This window comes from Ochlerotatus camptorhynchus, unplaced genomic scaffold, assembly GCF_037179485.1.
Source record: "Ochlerotatus camptorhynchus isolate MF236.1 unplaced genomic scaffold, CSIRO-AGI_Acam_v1.1 ptg000006l, whole genome shotgun sequence".
Classification (NCBI taxonomy): Eukaryota; Metazoa; Arthropoda; class Insecta; order Diptera; family Culicidae; genus Ochlerotatus; species Ochlerotatus camptorhynchus.
The window spans coordinates 2,402,963-2,422,062 of NW_027040498.1; the positions used below are offsets into that span (position 1 = coordinate 2,402,963).

A 19,100-nucleotide genomic window follows, 5' to 3' on the forward strand; every position below is an offset into this window, starting at 1 on the left:
GAACATAGAGAGGAAACATACGTGTGATTCATTTGAATACCTATGTGCCTTTGTTGTTTTCTGTTTCCACCACATGTCACAATGGTACTTAACAAATTTGTCTTTTCGAATTTCTAGGGCCGGTGCTATTCGTCGGTTGAGTAATGTGCAATTTAGTCGAATCAATCGATGAAGAAGAACACAGTGAAAAAAAAAAATATTTTGTGACAATCTCGTTTTCTGTTACACTCATGATCTGTTACATAGATAATGCGGTCTCTATTATATAGAGGTGTGAAAATTTGAAATCCGTAATCAATTTGTTTTTCATTATCAAAACTAGCAGACATTCCGAGCATGAACCGATAGCTAATCGATAACAAATGAATATCTCAATGTGGTGTGATACCAGATTTCTGTATGCTTGTAGTATAAAACGGCAGCCCTAAGTATGCACCTTTAGAATTGATAAAACGATCGATGAAATATTGGAAAACGTTCTTTAAAAAACATCAAAATGTTCCAAGGAAATCTCTTAAAAAGTGTGAATGATCCTTTAAAAATATCAATATGATCCATAATTTATGTAAAATTTAGCAACACAATTTAAAAAATGTACTGCTGCACGATTCATAAATAAGACATATATTGTGTTTTTTGAGTTAGAAGTGCGAAGCGATGGGTAATTCTTACAATTTCAATGCTCATTCAATAGATATTTAGCGGTACATTTTTACAACTGTGTTGCTAAATTTTACTGAAAATATGGATCATAGTTGGGTAAAGAAGAACTGCATTATAACACACCATCGACTGGAAATGCTCTCGCAACGTGGGGCTTTAGGTAGTGATGAAAACGTCGCTAGAGCTATTCCACAGCCGCAGTCAGTTTATGAGCAAAAAGAGGGACGCACATTTTGACATACTTCAAGTCCCCGCGTACATCGTACGCGTTAGGCAAAAATGTGCGTCTATCTTTAAAAACTGTCGCATTAATGGCCCTTCGCTCATTTTCAACTTCTATTCAATTTTCATACTGCCGTACTCTAACGGAGCTATCCACCTACCCTCTTCTAAAGATCATTCTCTAGCTAAAGGGCGAACACGAAATTATTGCGACACCGAAAATGTCATGCCAATTTTCTTATAATGTTTAGAATCAAACCAAAATTTTAGGGTAGTTTTATACATATATTTACTTCAAAAATCAAAAGAAAAGTTAATCGATGGAGCCTTGAGTGTAAAATTGAACGCATTTTCGATTGATGCCCTCCATCAAAGTCTTTACAGTGTCATCCGGTACCAGTTTCTCAGTTTTTTTTTTCCATTTTCTTAACATGTCCTTCTCGTCTTTGACTGTCTTCTTGCTCTTCCAAAGTTCCCGCTTCATTATTGCCCAGTACTGCTCCACCGGGCGCAGCTCCGGACAGTTTGGCGGATTCATGTCCTTTGGAACAAAATGGACAGAATTGGCCTCATACCACTCCAGGACACTTTTACAATAGTGGCATGATGCCAAATCTGGCCAAAATAGCGGAGCTTCGTCGTGCTGCTGCAAGAACGGCAAAAGGCGCTTCTCGAGGCACTCAGATTTGTAGATCTCGCCATTTACTGTGCCCTTTGTCACGAAAGGCTCACTCCTCAGTCCGCAAGAGCAGATGGCCTGCCAAATGAGATATTTGGAGGTGAACTTCGACATTTTCTTCTTCTTAAATTTGTCGTCCACATCGAACTTGCTCTTGCCGATGAAAAACTCCAACCCCGGAATTTGCTTAAAATCGGCTTTTATACACGTTTCGTCGTCCATCACACAGCAGCCATATTTTGTCAGCATCTTCTCGTAGAGCTTCCGTGCCCGAGTTTTAGCCGTCGATTGTGGCCGGTCATCGCGGTTTGGGAAGTTCTGTACCTTGTATGTATGTAGTCCAGCTCTCTTCTTTGCATTCTATACGTAGCTCTGCAACATGCCGATCTTTTTAGCCAAATCACGGCTTGAGACGTTGGGATTTGCTTTAATCATCCGCTTCACCTTTCCCTCCGTCTTTTTGTTCTCCGGTCCCGGTTTTCTTCCAGCTCCTTTGCCGTGGTCCAACGTCAACCGCTCCTGGAACCGCTTCAACACTCTGGAGACGGTTGAAAGGTGAATGTTCAACATTTTTCCCAACTGCCGGTGCGACAGGTCAGGAAATTCCAGGTGTTTGGAAAGAATTTGTTCTCTCAACTCGCGTTGGTTCACCTCCATTTTCGTTGAATCGAAAAACACGACTTCGAGTTTGACAGCATGTACACAATACACATCAATGAGAAAGTGTGCAAAATTTGGTTGATTTTTACCCAATGGTAAAAAAGTTATGCCCTGTTGAATGTGTCGCAATAATTTCGTGTTCGCCCTTTAATAAATCATCACACTAAAGCTTCATGTTAGCATTTCCAACCAACTCTGAAAATCGTTAACTTCGCGTATGAAGTAACATAAAAACACTTTGAATGGATCATATTGATATTTTTTATGGATCATTCACACATTTTAAGGGATTTTCACTGAGGTTTTATGGATCATTTGGGTGTTTTTTAAGGAGCGTTTTTAAATTTGTAACGAGATCGACGACGAAAGCAGCGCTGATCGATATTAATTGGAGTCAGATAAGTACAGTGCATGTGTGGTCTGTGGTGGCTCGATGCATCAATAAAAAGTGCAAATTTCTGTGTAGGTTAATTGCAATAAAATCTAAATTGTTGCAAGCGACATTGTGTTTTTGATTTAGTGGATCTGGTCCCTGTGGTTCGTTCGCCTTCAGAATTGGTCTAGGACTTTGCTGGAAGTTCTGGTTGGCTTGATTTCCGCTGGTTGAATTCCCTTTCGCTGTTGTCAATCTTGGGTGGTCAGTTCGTATCGCGGCGCGTGGAACGTCGAGTCGATTCGCAGTCAGCAGTGTAGATCAGTGCGATAGAGGAAAGTGTGGTGAAAGTAGACAGTGCAAACGAACTTACCTGTGCAGTGTGTACTTACTAGTGCCTCAGTGATTTTTAGTAGTGATACCGAATCATGGCGAGTGATTTAAGAAGTTTGCTGAAGAGACAGAAGCGCATACTGAACAGTATACACACTGTAGCCAGTTTCGTGCAAGTTTACATCGGGATTCTCGCTCAACGATGGGTTGATGGTTGGCCCTGTAGTCCAGGATGATCTTATCTCCATTCACATACGGTTCCGTTTACATCGCATCGGAATGGTAGCAGACGTAGCCAAAATGTACCGGATGATTAAGATGTTCCTGCTGGATCAGAAGTTGCACCTGATCGAGATTTTCCCACTGACAACCGTTACGTACGGTACTGCATCGGCTTCTAGCGACTCGTTGCTTGGTACAGTTAGCAGAAGATGGAGAATCAACACACCCGATCGCTGTGAACATCCTGCGGAAGGATTACTACGTTGATGATATGATCACTGGGGTTGATGATCCAGAGAAAGGAAGAAGATTAATCGAGGAAATGGTCAATCTTACAAATTTAGCTGGATTCACTTTGCGCAAGTGGAATTCGAATAGCGAAGAAGTTCTAAGTGAGCTTCCATCACATCTACGAGCTGAACGGGCGGTATTTGACATGGATTCACCTGCATCGTCCACTACCGTCAAAACTGTGGGTCTCTTCTGGAGTCCGACAACCGATAACTTCTGCTTCACCGTTCCCAAATGCAATCTCACCCCAACCGTTACGAAAAGAACCGTCGTCTCCGATGCGTCCAAGTTATTCGATACTTTGGGACTGATAGGACCTGCCGTTGTTGAAGCCAAAATCTTCATCCAAATGTTATGGAAACTGCAAGTGAGTTGGGACGAGCCACTCGCTGAAAACTTGAAAACCTTTTGGCTGGAGTATCGCAGGAATCTCAGTGCCCTAAAATCCATTACCATTCCCAGATGGGTTGGGTACAGTAAGAAATGTACATCTATTGAATGGCATGGGTTCTGCGACGGTTCTGATAGCGCTTACGGCGCTTGCTTGTATCTTCGATGCACGTACGCTGATGGATCGGTTCGAGTCCAGCTAATGATATCGAAGTCAAGAGTAGCGCCGCTGGAGGATTTGAAGAAGAAGAAACGCAAGCAGTCTACGCCCCGTCTAGAACTCTCGTCCGCTCTGTTACTCAGCCATCTATATGAAAAGGTGCGTCGTAGCACTCAACTGGCAGTTCCCTCGTATTTCTGGACGGACTCCAACATTGTCAAATTTTGGATTGCTTCCACTCCATCGCGATGGCAGACTTTTGTTGCAAATAGGGTGTCCGAGATCCAACTGTAACGCGCGCGGCGGCACTGGAATTTGTCACCTGATTCACGACACACGTCTACGATAAACTCTCTCCCGAGCACTGAGCACTGAGCACTAGACTGCCAATGAATGTATGGGAAAAATTTGACCATCAAATTTCGCAAACAAACCATGTACAAAATGTTTATTGCCTCGAAAAATGACCCTATGCAAAATTTGAGCTCAATCGGACATGATTTAGGGGTGGCACAAACGCGTCAAAGTTTGATTTTTTTCACTCTCGAAAATTACATGAAATTTCGGAAATCGAAAAAAAAAATGTTGATGCCAAATGTCTTAAAAATGCATAAAACGTCAAGATTTGGTGTTATCTCGATTTTTTTTTTAAATCGACTTTCTGGGACTTAGAATTTTTTTTTCATGAGTTCTAAAGGGTGATACGGTCAAAATTTGGTCAAGGGAAAACGCGTGTAAATCGGTGAAATCGTTTATTTAAAAAATCAAATTTAATTTCTTTTTCAAGTTCAATTAGTATAAAATTCAGGAAAAATATTCAGTTAGGCTTCCGCTTTTCCAAATCCGAATTGCCGGGCCTTACGCTTGACCCCTGCCATCAGATTTTGTACAGCCACCTTGTCCACCTTCTTCGCCGCAGAAAGCCAGTTTGCCTTGAACTGCTGCTCGCCCTTAGCAGTTTTTTTGGTCTTCTTTAGGTTCCGCTTGACAATAGCCCAGTATTTCTCAATTGGGCGGAGCTCTGGCGTGTTGGGAGGGTTCTTGTCCTTGGGAACCACCTGCACGTTGTTGGCGGCGTACCACTCCATGGCCTTTTTACCGTAATGGCAAGATGCCAAATCCGGCCAAAACAGTACGGAACAACCGTGTTTCTTCAGAAAAGGCAGCAGACGTTTATTCAAACACTCTTTCACGTAAATTTCTTGGTTGACAGTCCCGGAAGCTATGAAAATGCTGCTTTTCAAGCCACAGGTACAGATGGCTTGCCAAACCAGATATTTCTTTGCGAACTTTGACAGTTTCATGTGCTTGAAAACATCTGCTACCTTTCCCCTTCCTTTTGCCGTATAAAACTCCTGTCCCGGAAGCTGCTTGTAGTCGGCTTTGACGTAGGTTTCGTCGTCCATTACCACGCAGTCAAACTTCGTCAGCATCGTCGTGTACAGCCTCCGGGATCGCGCTTTGGCCGTCGTATTTTGTTTATCATCGCGATTTGGAGTCACTACCTTCTTGTAAGTCGATAGTCCGGCTCGTTTTTTGGCTCGATGCACGGTTGTAGACGATACACCCAGCTTATTTGCGGCATCTCGGAGAGAGAGGTTAGGGTTTCGCTTGAAACTACCGGCAACTCTCTTTGTCGTCTCAGCGGCTTCCGGTTTTCGATTTCCCCCCGATCCAGACTTCCTGGCTGTCGACAAACGTTCCCCAAACACTTTAATTACATTTGTAACGGTTGATTTGGCAACTTTTAGCGATTTTGCCAACTTTGCGTGCGAGTAGCTCGGATTTTCGCGATGCGCGAGCAAAATTTTTATACGCTGCTCTTCTTGCTTGGACGGCATTTTGACAACTGAAGAGTGAATTCCAAAATCAAAATAGGAGCAACATTCTACACACACACACCTTCAAAATGGGGGGTGTTCAGGTTTTTTAAATGCAAAATTGAAAGAAATACGTCAAGTTGATATTGACCAAATTTTGACCGTATCACCCTTTATATGGAATATAGAAGATTGATGAGTCTCCAACCTGCTTATATATCGAATTAAACCACCATTTAGGATCTAATACGAAATAATTCACTAGGGTGGTCCAATTATTCTTCATTAGGGTGGTCCAAAAATCAAAATAGGTATGTAAAAACCATTACTTTTTACCAAACGCATGTATCTGAAAATATCATCATGTTGTGTTTTGGAATTTTTAAGAATCCAAACTTCAAAACATTTGATGATATTACTTTTTAGTATCTGAGACCACGTAAAATAGAAGCACAGACAGATATAAATCGTAGAATAATTCCGAAAATTGTACAGGACAACCGTTAGTGCTGTTTAGTTTACAGTACAATCTGACGAAAGTACAATGACTTTTTAACATATCCACCTAATACGGGACAACCCTTTATATGTGTTTCTTTTAAATTCCTACCCTATAGAGGTGCCAAAAAAGTACCCGCATAAAGCATATTGTTTATCTGGCTTCCTTTTGGGTATTAATCAAAAAAAAACACACTAACAGTGATCTCCTACAGGCGAACAAAGGTCTCAAGTACTTATTTCTACGTAAACTTTTCTACCTTGGCTTTTTCTACCTATGCTTTAGTATAAAAAAGGATGCGATCTGAGGATGTATGATCAATCAGTAGTGCGTTTGAAGAAGACAACAAGCAGAGAACTGATAGAGAATAGTACGACAGTTTGTTAAAAATGGTTGAAATTTGGCTAGTTGGAGAATATCTGCCGTCGTTCGGCCATTCTGTTAACTTGCCGACGTATAGTGAAGTTTTTCGTAAATATATGTTTCATTTGCGTGCTGAAAAAAAAAAGTTGTAATGCTTAGTGCCTTCCTAACAATAAAGGAATTAAAGGATGCTTGGAAGAAGAAGAAAAACTTAACATATTTGGTAAATGACATAAGCATAAAGAAAAAAACTGTTGCTATTTTTCAATACCTGGAAAGCCTTATTAAAATGCAAAATTAGTATGGCTAAGAAAGACGTCGAAAAAAGGAACACATTTCATGGATCATTGCAGAGTTTGTTTGATATCGGGAAGAATTTTAAGGCAAAAACCCGTGAAGAAAAGCAGGCGATGCAATATTTGCAAAAAACAGCGGGAACCAGCTCATCTTGAAGAAGAAACTGAGGTTCTCCCTACCAATGAAACCATTTCGTGTAGCGATTTTGAGGAAGAAGGGTCAAGCCAAAGACCGGATCAAATTTGTAGTGCAACCTCAATTGAAACATCATCACAAAACGACAGCCAGGCTGGGTCAGTGTACTCGCCTAGTACATTCCAAAGAGCTTCTCCAAAAACAGGTACGTTGTGATGTTTTACTAATGTTTTTTTTTTCTTTTAGATTATACACCTATTACCATCCATATTAATATATTTTGAACGTTCTAGGTTCTCCAAAACCAGCTTTGACACGCAAATCGCAACTGATACGAGTTGTTACAGTTGAGGTAGCTGCTGCATTGGACCGCTGTAAAGTGAGTGATCGAAATGCTGTGTTTCTAATATCATCGATCGCTAAAACTTTAGGGCACGATGTTTCATCATTATTGTTGAACAAGGAATCTGTCAGAATCGCCAGAGCAGGAATTCGCTTACAAATGCAACATGATTTAAAAGCGTCGTTTAAGCCAGTTATAAATTTAACAGTACATTGGGATTCTAAGCTGCTACCTAACATATTACCATCCAAAGCTCTACCAAAAACCGAGCGCTTGGCCATAGTTGTATCAGGCGAAGGCATTAGCAAATTATTGGCTGTTCCAGCCATCGAAAACTCTACGGGGGCACAACAAGCAGAAGCGGTGTACAATGCAGTTGTCGAATGGGGGCTTGCGGACAGGTATGATCTTAAATCTTGTATGTTCACCTCAGAATTCTGACTATTTTATCGTTTGTTTTCAGAATTATGTTTGCATCTACTGCATCAAACACCGGTAGAAAAAAAAGGCGCGTTTCAGTACCTGGACAAATTGTTTAAGAGGCAGCTTATAGGCCTCCCTTGTAGACACCACATACATGAACTGCTACTTGGCAAAGCTTTTAAAATTCTGAAATTTGAAACGTCAAAGTCTCCAAATGTTGAGATTTTTAAGGAATTTCAATCAAAAAGGCACATTTTGGAAAAGATGGCCAAAATCATTTATTCTTTGAAAATGTTTATTCTTCGGCATGAATTTGCTTTACCAGATAAAACTAAAAATCAACTAGCTCGATTTTGTGTGTTCATTGTAAAAATTTATTTGAAAAGTTGGTTTCTTTCTCCGCACCCAACAACGATCTGAACCTGTTAAAAATATTGAAGGAATATGAAACTGTTGATGAAGACGTTGCGAAAGCAGTACATAAAGGAATTTTAACTCACTTGCAATATTTGGACAACAGCCTTATCGGACTGTGTCTGTTCGACGAAAATGTAGACCTCCCGGTTAAGAAAAAGGTCATCGAAGCCTTACTTCTATCAGGTAAATGTTTTAATTGATACATTTGCATTTAATTTTCTAGTCATTTGTAACAATTTTGAACCTCGGGGGAATTGAAAACCCTCAGTTGGGACGACTAGCCCACACAAATCAAAATGTGTTCTGAATTCAGCGAATCATATTAGGTGATTTTATTATCGAGAAAGTCCTCTAATGTGCTGACTCCTACCCATACTACTATGCCTTCTTTCTCTATAACTCTTCTACTTAAAATTATCTGTCTTACTCACGATGGGCCCATCTTATGTTTCTTCGCTGCTGCTGACGGGTGCACATTAGGGTGTTTCATTTTGAAAAAAGTGATGAATTTTTGATAGGCCACCCTCCAGTTCGATTCATAGCCCCAAAATATGAACCTGTGCAAAAAATGGTAAAGATTGATGAAGGTTTAGAGGTCGCGCCAATGATTTGGATTTTGTATGGAGATTTTGGTGAATTAGTATGGGAAATTATTGATTTTCGTTTACATTGCTCTAACTTTGGTTGTAGTTGTCCAAACGTTGAAAAAAAAAAATATGTGGTTGTCATGACAATGATCAACAAGCCTGTTGTTGTTGCGATGAAATTGGCGTTGTTGCCTTGTACATATTCATCTGTCAATTTACCCTATTTTGCCATTTTTTCACATTTTTATAATTCTTGATACGCTGCAAAACTGAGCGTAGCAACTGTAGGCTTTTTGTTTATTGCCATAGCAATAACATACTAAATTTTTTCGACATTTGGACAAGTAGAAGCAAAGTTATAGCGATATAAGCGATTTTTTAAATTCTTCCATAGTAATTCCCATACAAATTTCAAATCATTGGCGCGACCTCTAAACCTTCATCAATCTTTACCAATTTTTGCACAGGTTCATATTTTGGGGCTATGAATCGAACTGGAGGGTGGCCCATCAGAAATTCATCACTTTTTTCAGAATGAAGCACCCTAGTGCACATGCTTTGTTGTTCTGGTGTGGTTGAGTTTGATGTCGTGTCCCGACCGACAACGCACCGTGTCCTGGTCGTGGCGTACTACTCGAAAGGCTTCCTTGAGTACCGATATGTCACTACACCTAAGCGTACGGTTCCTCGGCTCGAATGTGCCCGTTGGCGCTGACCCTGCCAATGCCCGTAGGCGCTCGTATCCTCCGTTTCCTGCTCCTGTGAGCCCACCGACTGACCGGGCTCCCTGGTGTGGCACCACCCACTTCCGTGTGGATCACGACCAGCGGTGCTCCGTCTCAGTGTGCACGAAAGCGTTCGCTGCGTTCTTGCACGTAAGCACTCGTTTCCTTCCCTTCCCTTCTGCTGACAGCAACGATCACTGGATGACTATTCGAATAGTGCCCGCACGGAACTCCGTCTGAGCTGCACTCGCAGGTGCTCGGGGTCACTACGATTCGCTCCACTGGCAGGACCAAACGTCATCCAGCCCACTAGCAGAGATGAAACAAGAGTAAAAGAAAGGCCCTATGGCCAATTGGAGTTAGGATCGGAATCATCTTCTCCAATAACCTGACCTACCTCTTCCGAAGGCCTTTCCCGTCGTTACTCGTTCTGGAGCGATTCGTTTCGTCTGCACCCAACAGAGTGTTGGTACGTCTGACGTGGGTACTATCCGTTCGATCCTCTACCGTGTACCTTTCGTCCGCCTGCTACTATGGAATTAGAAACGGTAGCCTAAACGTTTTCCCTGCGTTTTCCTTCGTTTGCAGATTCTCAAGTTGTGTAGCTCCTGTTTTATGGGAATGCGTGGGCTTTTTGCCTATCAGCTGCCTGCAAACGGACGGTAGGAATAACAATTAGCTGGCTCTTGTCTGCATGTGAGCGCACTGTCATCCTTTACCTAACCTCCGCTATCGTAAAGAAACGTTCGGCCAGTCGAATCAGCGCCGCTGATTATTCACGCCCTGCGTCCGATGCCCGTGCTACGATTCTCCGCACGGCTCTACCAATTGGAGCTTAAGCCGCCGTTGTTGTTCCGTCGACGTGAAAACTAATATCACCGCTTGGGTTTTTTTTTCTTTTTACCTTCCCGTCGCACACTCAAAGCACACGCGAGCTGCTAACTTTCTTTTCGTTCTTCGTTCTCATTCAGCGGAAGCTGACGTGAAGGGCTGCATTCAGCGCGTCTCCTTTGCAAGCTAATTTGTTATGCGCTGCCCGTTTTCAAGCAGTGCACCCATGCAGCATTTGATTTCGCGGTAGACACGGAAACATTTTCGCGTATAACTAGCCTTTCTTAAATATGCGTAACTTTTTAACTGAACAGAAACAAAACGTAACACAGCATTACCAAAGCGGCAGAATTTTTCATGAGGCGATGAATAGTCGGCTCATGAAAAATTCTTATCAACTTCCTTCAAGAAGTCGGTCAGAGACGGATCCTATCATAGTATCCCTAGAGTTGAGCTCTAGCTAGCGTACGCTTATCCTAACATAACTTATACAATAACAAAACCACAAATCTACATACAGTACCAGCGACTTCTGGCCAATTGATAGCGTACCAACTTAGTTTTGGCAAATTGTCTCTGACTGAGCTCTACATCCTTCTTCTCATGACTTACTTGCCGCCGAGGCAGACATTTAACTTAATCCTAAGCAGTTATTAGGCTAAACTGTATTGGATTAAACATAGAACGAATATTTACATCAAATTGGGATAGTTTGGTTGGTTGTATCAAATTGTCTGGCCTAGAGAAAAGAGGCATTTGCTACCCTCAATCGCCACGAGCCCGATCTAGGGGTTTTACCGCGCCCCCGCTTCGCGTTACTTTGGGTTGAAACCTTCATGACGACACTCTAAAGACAACTGATATGGACTGTAGGGATTTATTTTGCAAACTCTGAACTACGCATGTGTGCTGTTGTCACCAATCCAGGAACGTGTAGGTTGATTCCGCTTTGCGTGTTTCATCCGGGTTACTCTTGAGGCTGGTGCTGCCCATAGCTTGCTTGGGAAGTCAGAAGGAAAACACTCACCAAACCTGACTGCGCGATTTATCTCGATCGGCAAACGGTTCTGCCACTGAGTGGGTTTTGTGCAGAGTGTCCAAAGGGCCTTGAAGACCTGATTTTATAGCTGAACAGTTTTCCAGTTTGTCTCGTCTGGCAACGGTGTGTCAGCGCGCAGTTTGAACACGGTTAGTTTCTCGCGCTCTAACAAACGGCACGCCTCAGAAGGCTGGTTTGGTGAGCTGACGTCAAAGCCGGGTTTGGTCCTTAATCCTGCTTCCTTATTGTTCCCGTTCCAGGAACCGCACTACTGTCCGGAACCCGAGCTGATTTATGTGGTGTTCCCTGCAACCCGTCTCCAGTTTGCAGGGTACGATTTCTCTCGCTTCGTGAACGGCCATCGCGAATCGGTGCGAACGGAATGTTGGAAGTACGGAAACTGCTTCGGTATTCGCGATCTGAGTTTACAGAGGTTCCATGCAACCCGTCTCCAGTTGGCAGGGTACGACTTATCTCGCTTCGTGAACGAAAATCGCGAATCGGCGCGAACGGAGTGCTGGAAGCACGGAGACTGCTTCGGCGTTCGCATGCTAGCGGATGTCTGTTACCTCACGCTGGAGAATAGGAACGACCGCATTGCGAACCTTCACTGCAGAAGACGATGGTCCACAGCCCTTGGCTGCATACATAGCTGACCGATGATCACGGTGGAGAGGTAGTTTTATTAATTGTTGCTCATCACACCATGATTCTGACCATTTATCCCGATTGGCGACGGTGTTTTGTTGAGCTTGTTGCTCGTGGTTGGCAGGCTTGACCTACTGACATAGCTTGATCAACGTTTCTTTAGTTTCCAGTAGAGGTACTGGGGATCGAATGATCTTCAACCTGTTCCTGTAGTGAATGAGACGCGACTGAAGATGCTTGAGGGTGTCGATCATTTTCCCCTTCAAAGCATCGTCCACGAGCTTTTGAATTTCGCAAATGCGCACTTGACAGTTTTCTATGTTGGCAGTGGCACTCATAACGTGTTCGCAAGTGTTATGAACTGCCTCCTGGAGTGTCTCCTCCTGCATCATTAAAGCTCTTAGTTTAATGACCTTGGCCCTATGTGTCATCGGTCCTAGGTTGACTGCGTAGCGAAGCGCTAGCTCATAGTCAATTTCTTCGTGCGTTAAATGTGTTAACTCCATATTGCAAACTTATAAAAATCCCAAAACCAAACCAAAAGCTTATCAAAATAAAAGCTTAACTATCCACAAATCCAAAATACTAATGGTAATGATTTACGTACAGGTTTTTCAGTTGGGCGCCAATGTAACAATTTTGAACCTCGGGGAAATTGAAAACCCTCAGTTCGGACGACTAGCCCACACAAATCAAAATGTGTTCTGAATTCAGCGAATCATGTAACAATTTTGAACCTCGGGGGAATTGAAAACCCTCAATTCGGACGACTAGCCCACACAAATCAAAATCATTTTTTTTTTACAGATACTCATAAAAACATTACAGCCGGATCCATTGTTGAATCCAACGATATTTCAACGATTGAACTACACTCGTTTGTACAAGGCAGCAGTGGTATTGAAAACTTATTCAAAGCTCTTCAAATTCCGAAGTCGTTGCTGAATGTCGATATGAAGCTACTCCACTGCTTCCATCGAGTTTAAAAATGCCAAAAGACGGGTTCAATGTTTGGAAGTAGTTTATGATAGAGCAGAGCGTGGTATAGCATTGATTAAAACATACAATTCAAAACTATCAACGGATGAAGATCAAAAGCAGTGCATTTTACAATAGTTGAAGATCATCGAAAAAATTATAAGAGTACAAGGAAATTTGATTTGGTGTAGCTAATAAGGAAATATATGGCAAAGTATAAAACAAGTATTTTTTTCATCTTTTCAGGCAAATGTTCCTCTTGTGTAAAACTCATGATTCCCAAAAATAAAAACAGATTAACGCAATTCAAGATATTTTTACAATTGATTTTAGGAATTTCTGATGAAAAGTTGTGGTTTTTCTTATATTTTTGAATTTTTGGACCACCCTAATGAAGAATAATTGGACCACCCTAGTGAATTATTTCGTATTAGATCCTAAATGGTGGTTTAATTCGATATATAAGCAGGTTGGAGACAATTGTGAACAGCTTTAGAAGCCGACTAATCAATCTTCTATATTCCATATAGAACTCTTAAAAAAAAAGTTCCCAGAAAGTCGATTTTTGAAAAAAAAAAAAAAAAATTTCGAGATAACACCAAATCTCGACGTTTCATGCATTTTTAAGACATTTGGCATCAAAATTTTTTTTTGATTTCCGAAATTTCATGTTTTAAATTTCACCCCCCCCCCCTCCCTTGTGAGATTTTCGAGAGTGAAAAAATTCAAACTTTGACGCGTTTGCGCCACCTCTAAATCATGTCCGATTGAGCTCAAATTTTGCATAGAGTCATTTTTCGAAGCAATAAACATTTTGTATATGGTTTGTTAGCGAAATTAAAAATTACCATTTTCCCTGGCAGTCTACTGAGCCCTGAGCACTGAGCACCCTTTATTATTTATCTTTATACTTATATACTACCCTCCTTATAGCTACGCAATGAACTTGAACTAAAAGCAAGCCACCGTAGAACAAACAACGCCTTGCACTTGAAATAAGTGCCGTTAAAGAAACCGCGTTCTACACCCTTGGGGTGGCATACAAAAAACTAAACAATGCGACGGCCCGATGTAAATGAAAACATGGCGTGCGGGTCGTCACACAACATCTTACAGAAGGAGGAGTGTGGAACCACGTAGCAGGAATACAAAACCCAGCCGACGTTCTCTCAAGAGGTATATCAGCCACACAGCTTGAATACCAGAGCAGTTGGTTCAGAGGTCCCATCTGGCTACTTAAAAGTAGAAGTTACTGGCCCGAGAATGCTGAAGTAGCCATTGATTAGCTTGATCCAGCAGTTCTTGAAGAACGTAGCACCGTTGCCATGCCGCTACAAGCTTCTCCACCGAGCAAATCTTCTCGCTCCACTCGTCGCTCTTCAACCTAGTTCGTCTGGTGGTCTGGATTCGCCGATTTCGCCACAATGCCCAGAGATCCAACCGAACTTCCAGGAAATTCGGGTACATCGGAACGCAGGAGTATGAAGATGCACTCAAGGACTTGGTTCGACTGTCGCAAAAGGAATGCTTCCCACAGGAGATAGCAAGTTTGTCCCGGAAGGTGCAGGTTCAAGATTTGTCCAGGATATCATCGTTGAATCATCAGATCCATGAAGGCATCGTTCGCGTTGGCGGTCGGCTGCAGAATGCGCCGGTTTCGGAGAGTCGGAAGCATTCGATGATACTCGACCATCGCCATCCTCTCGCTACACTGGTAATTCGGCATTACCACTTGAAGATGCTTCACTCCGGGCAACAAGTTCTGATCGCAAGCACACGAGAAAGGTTTTGGATCACGAATATCCGCAACATTGCACGACGAATCCTGCACGAATGCATCACCTGCTTTCGGAACAATCCCCGATGTCAACAACAGTTGATGGCCGAGCTTCCACGGGAAAGAGTAACTCCAGCCCCACCATTCATGAAGGTGGGTGTGGATTACTGCGGCCCGTTCCTGGTCACATATCCACAACGTCGTAGTCCTCCCGTGAAGTGCTATGTTTCTGTATTCGTGTGCCTCGTCACCAAGGCAGTACCCATTGAACTTGTCGCCGATCTCACCACGGAAGCATTTCTAGCAGCACTGAAACGCTTCACCGCTCGTCGTGGACGTCCAGCGTTGATAATGTGCGACAAACGCCAAGAACTTTTTAGGAGCTAATAGAGAACTACGGGAACAGCTGAAGCTGTTCTAACGTCAGCAGTTCCAGAACGCAGTAGCCAGTAACGCCGCATCGGAGAGAATTGAGTTCAAGTTCATCCCGGCAAGATCACCAAACTTCGGAGGTTTATGGGAAGCTGCCGTAAAATGCTTCAAGAACGCATTAAAGAAAACCATCGGAACAAGAACTCTGCTCTACGACAAGATGCAGACAGTACTCGTACAGATCGAAGCGGTTTTGAACTCCAGACCCAGACTCACTCCAGTTAGTAACGATTCTGGAGACTTCGAAGCGCTCACACCAGGTCATTTTCTAGTTCAACGACCGCTGACAGCAATCGCTGAGCCAAACCTAGAGCATCTTTCTGCTAATCGGCTCTCAGTCTGGCAAAGATCGCAGAACTACGTCCAGATGCTGTGGAAAAAAATGGACTACTCTGTATCTCTCGGACCTGCATAATCGCACGAAATGGACGAGGCAACGTGACAATATCACAGTAGGAACTATGGTCTTGCTGATGGATGAGCGGTTGCCGCCGCTGAAGTGGAATCTTGGTCGAGTCACCGAAGTAATCCGAGGCTCTGACGACAACATCCGGGTAGTAGCAGTGCGCACAAGCAATGGGGTCTTCCGAAGAGCCATCTCTAAAGCACCCGCGGAGGTCCGTGCGGCCTCCACGAACCAGTTAAGTTTTGTATTATATCAGTATTTCAAAAAGTTAAAAGAAGTTTCATACCTCATAGCCGCTGTTCTACCCCGGTCCCGGGCCCCCAGGACGTTCAACCGCATGGAGCCAACTTTCGAATTTGAGTCCAAGCCCTTATCCACTTGAGTTCTATTTCCGAGGTACAAGCATGCGTTGGTGAAGGTAGATGTGTGATCGTCCAGTCAAGAAGTTCTGTGAAGTCCTTAGCCAAGCAATCAATGGAGTAGCCGGTTTGTCTCTGGGTCCATCTGCTTACTTGCATGAAAATAACCACTTCCATTTCGTCGAGGTCAATCCTGACAGCATCCCGTGGTCCAGTAACCTGCAGCGTCCAGAATGGAGTTTGGCCAACTCTACGACTGTCACTACAGCAAAAGGATCAGCCCTTGAAGTGGTAAGAGCGCACCGCTACCTCGTGAGTCATTAAGAGCGATCAGTACCATACTGAATTCCGTTGGGGCATCGTCATCGCAGCTGAGAGCGGTCGCGGAGGCCACAAATTCAAGTCAAAAAGCACCCTACTTTTTCTAGCGACGAATGATGCCCGTGCACACCGTCATCGAGGACAACCGCAGGACAATCAGAAGGATCTCCTACCGTCGATTGATCTCCAAGGAATCGATCGAACCCCGAAGGCACACTACTAACGCACCGACATGCAATCCGTACCGATCAAGTCGACGTACCGAAGAACAGCAGGAATAATCACAGAAGCGACACGAAGAAGAATTACACCGGCCGTGATGAAACGGTATCGCATGGCACATGGCATCCCGACGCAGGCGTCCGTCCCACGTCGTCGAGAAAGCAGTCATCGATGAACAGATCAGCAGCAAGAAGAAGAAAACAATTGGACTAATACAATAATTTGAATTCTTTAGATAAGTTTAGATTAGGAATTAGTTAGAATGTAGAATTGAAAACCAGCAGGTTTTAAGGCGACCAGCTTATGATCGCGCCAAACGTTAAATTATTACATGTATTTTGTTGCGAGAGCCACCCTAATACGCGAGCACTCACTCTCAATCAACCTGGTCTATACAAGGTGTGGAAATCTAGATCTGACGTTTGTGTTGGAAGAGGAAAAAATGTAAACTTTGCGGGAGACGATGGTGACGACGTCATAAGGCTCGAAAGCAAATTTGCGAAATACGAAGTAAAACAAATCCTAGTTATTTTTGCATGATAATTTTGCTTGATTGTATTCTTTTGTGAAGTCGCCGGGAAATATCAGCTGGCGATTTGTAATTTTATGATAACTCTTTACTTCAAAAGAGACAAAAACTCACAAACAGGCTGCTTTTTCATGGTTTACAGTGTGATAATTCAATAATCAATAAATTATCTCAACATTTAGTGGCAAACCATTCATATTTTTTGGTAGCTTACATAAATTGTATAATCGATATTAAATTTCTTATGCAAGCGCCGATCGAAACAAACGTTATGACGTCACTACAAGGGTGATTGAGCGAACGAAAGAAACGAATCGTGTGAAACGAAAAGAAAGCAGAGTGAAAAACGAAGTGCACCAATACATTTAGGCCTACAATTCCACACCTTGTATAAACCAGGTTGACTCTTAATTTCATCTCCCTTACGCTATTGTGCACCATACAACCAGCTGTGTAGAGTGAATAGGAAAGGCTTTAGCGTACTGTCGAACAGTGGTCGTGTATCGTTCCTACTACATGCAGGCAGAACAGATGATCAGTCAGAGTAGGGATTAGTAAATAAACCATCCCCGCGATCGGCCGACGGCAAATAAACGTTGTATTATTGTGAAATAAAAGTATCTCTAACCGAGATTAAAGGTGCTTTCTAATGACGATATTACTGCGTGTTGGAACTAAGTGCGTGAGAATATTTCATTGTAAAATATCAAATGAATACCAAAATAACAAATTGTGATCTCTCAGTTTTTAGACAATAACACCTAAAAGAGTTATTGAATTGGTATTAGAAGACCTTCAAAATAACAAACCATGGTATTCTGGTATCTAAAAAAGTTGGAAGGGTTGTATACTAGATACGACCGCAGGGTTGGCGTTGGATAACGTCTGTGATGTGTTGTACTTAATTGTGTATATTATATTTTAGGAATATTCCTTAATAACTCTTTTGCGAAAGTTTGGTGGCCCTGAAAAGGGCCGTTTTGTTGGGCTGATGTTGTTGGGTTTGCTCTACTCTGTCGCCCTGGAGGAGCTTTGAAATGATGTTGGTAGTTCGAAGACAGACAGCATCTCCCCTTCCAGCGTTCCCACACCCCAGTATAGTCCCCAAATTTAAGTGTAACTGTGATATTCTGGAAAGAAATTGTCTTCAAAACTAACTCTTTGTCGAATTATTGGTGGCCCTGAAAAGGGCCGTTTTGGTTGTGGTTTTGGAATGATGGTTATGCCGAGCATGGGTACCGGATGGCGATGGCGATTTTGATGAGCGGTTTGCATGCCGGGCGCTTTGCTTCAACCACGAGTGCGGTGAACTCCGGGTAAATATTATTACCAAGTAGAACAGCGCTAGGTGGTATGATGAACCGGGAAATCCACTCGAGATGTCGAGAGGGTAGATGGTTGTTTTGGAGGTTGTGATGAGGACGATTTTGGAACGGAACGGGTTGTGCTCGATGATGCATCTTTCTTCTTCACACAGTCTGTGAAGACGAGTTCGATTCTGAAATAAGTTTTGTAGAAATGCAATAAAAATGGAATCCATGGCTCTGCGAAGATTCAACTTTCGATATTCAAGTGTCGGAAAGGCATTAGAAAATTAATCGTTAAACTCTTTCTTGATAATGTTGTGGCCCTGAAAAGGGCTATTTTTCCAACGCGCTCGGCGTAGTTGCCCTTGCGGAGCAGACGGTGAATACGACCGACTGAGAACTGCAGCAGCTGGGCATTCCATGACGGCGGCCCAGTATACCAGAGCACTGGAACCAACGCACTCGGCGTAGTTGCCCTTTCGCCCCCAGGCTCTGCTGCCGCTGCTCTGCTTCCGCTGCTCTGGTACTGCTGCTCTGCTGCTCTGCTGCTGGGTCGACGATCGGATAGACAATGATGGAACGGGCGATCTTGTTGGACGCTTATATAGTAGAACAGAAAATATCAGAGGTGTCAGATACTCGCATCTGA

At 43.0% G+C, this 19,100-nt stretch overlaps 2 protein-coding genes across 2 annotated transcripts in view; one reads left to right on the forward strand and one right to left on the reverse strand.

Moving 5' to 3' along the window:
* LOC135717574 (uncharacterized) overlaps positions 1-19,100 on the reverse strand; it is a 1,030,279-nt gene that overhangs the window by 471,976 nt on the left and 539,203 nt on the right. The gene's annotated exons all lie outside the window — the stretch shown is intronic.
* On the forward strand, positions 14,182-15,262 carry LOC135717354 (uncharacterized). The gene is made up of 2 exons (XM_065239377.1): positions 14,182-14,234; positions 14,551-15,262. Exons 1-2 carry the CDS (start codon positions 14,182-14,184, stop codon positions 15,260-15,262), a joined length of 765 nt encoding a protein of 254 aa, XP_065095449.1.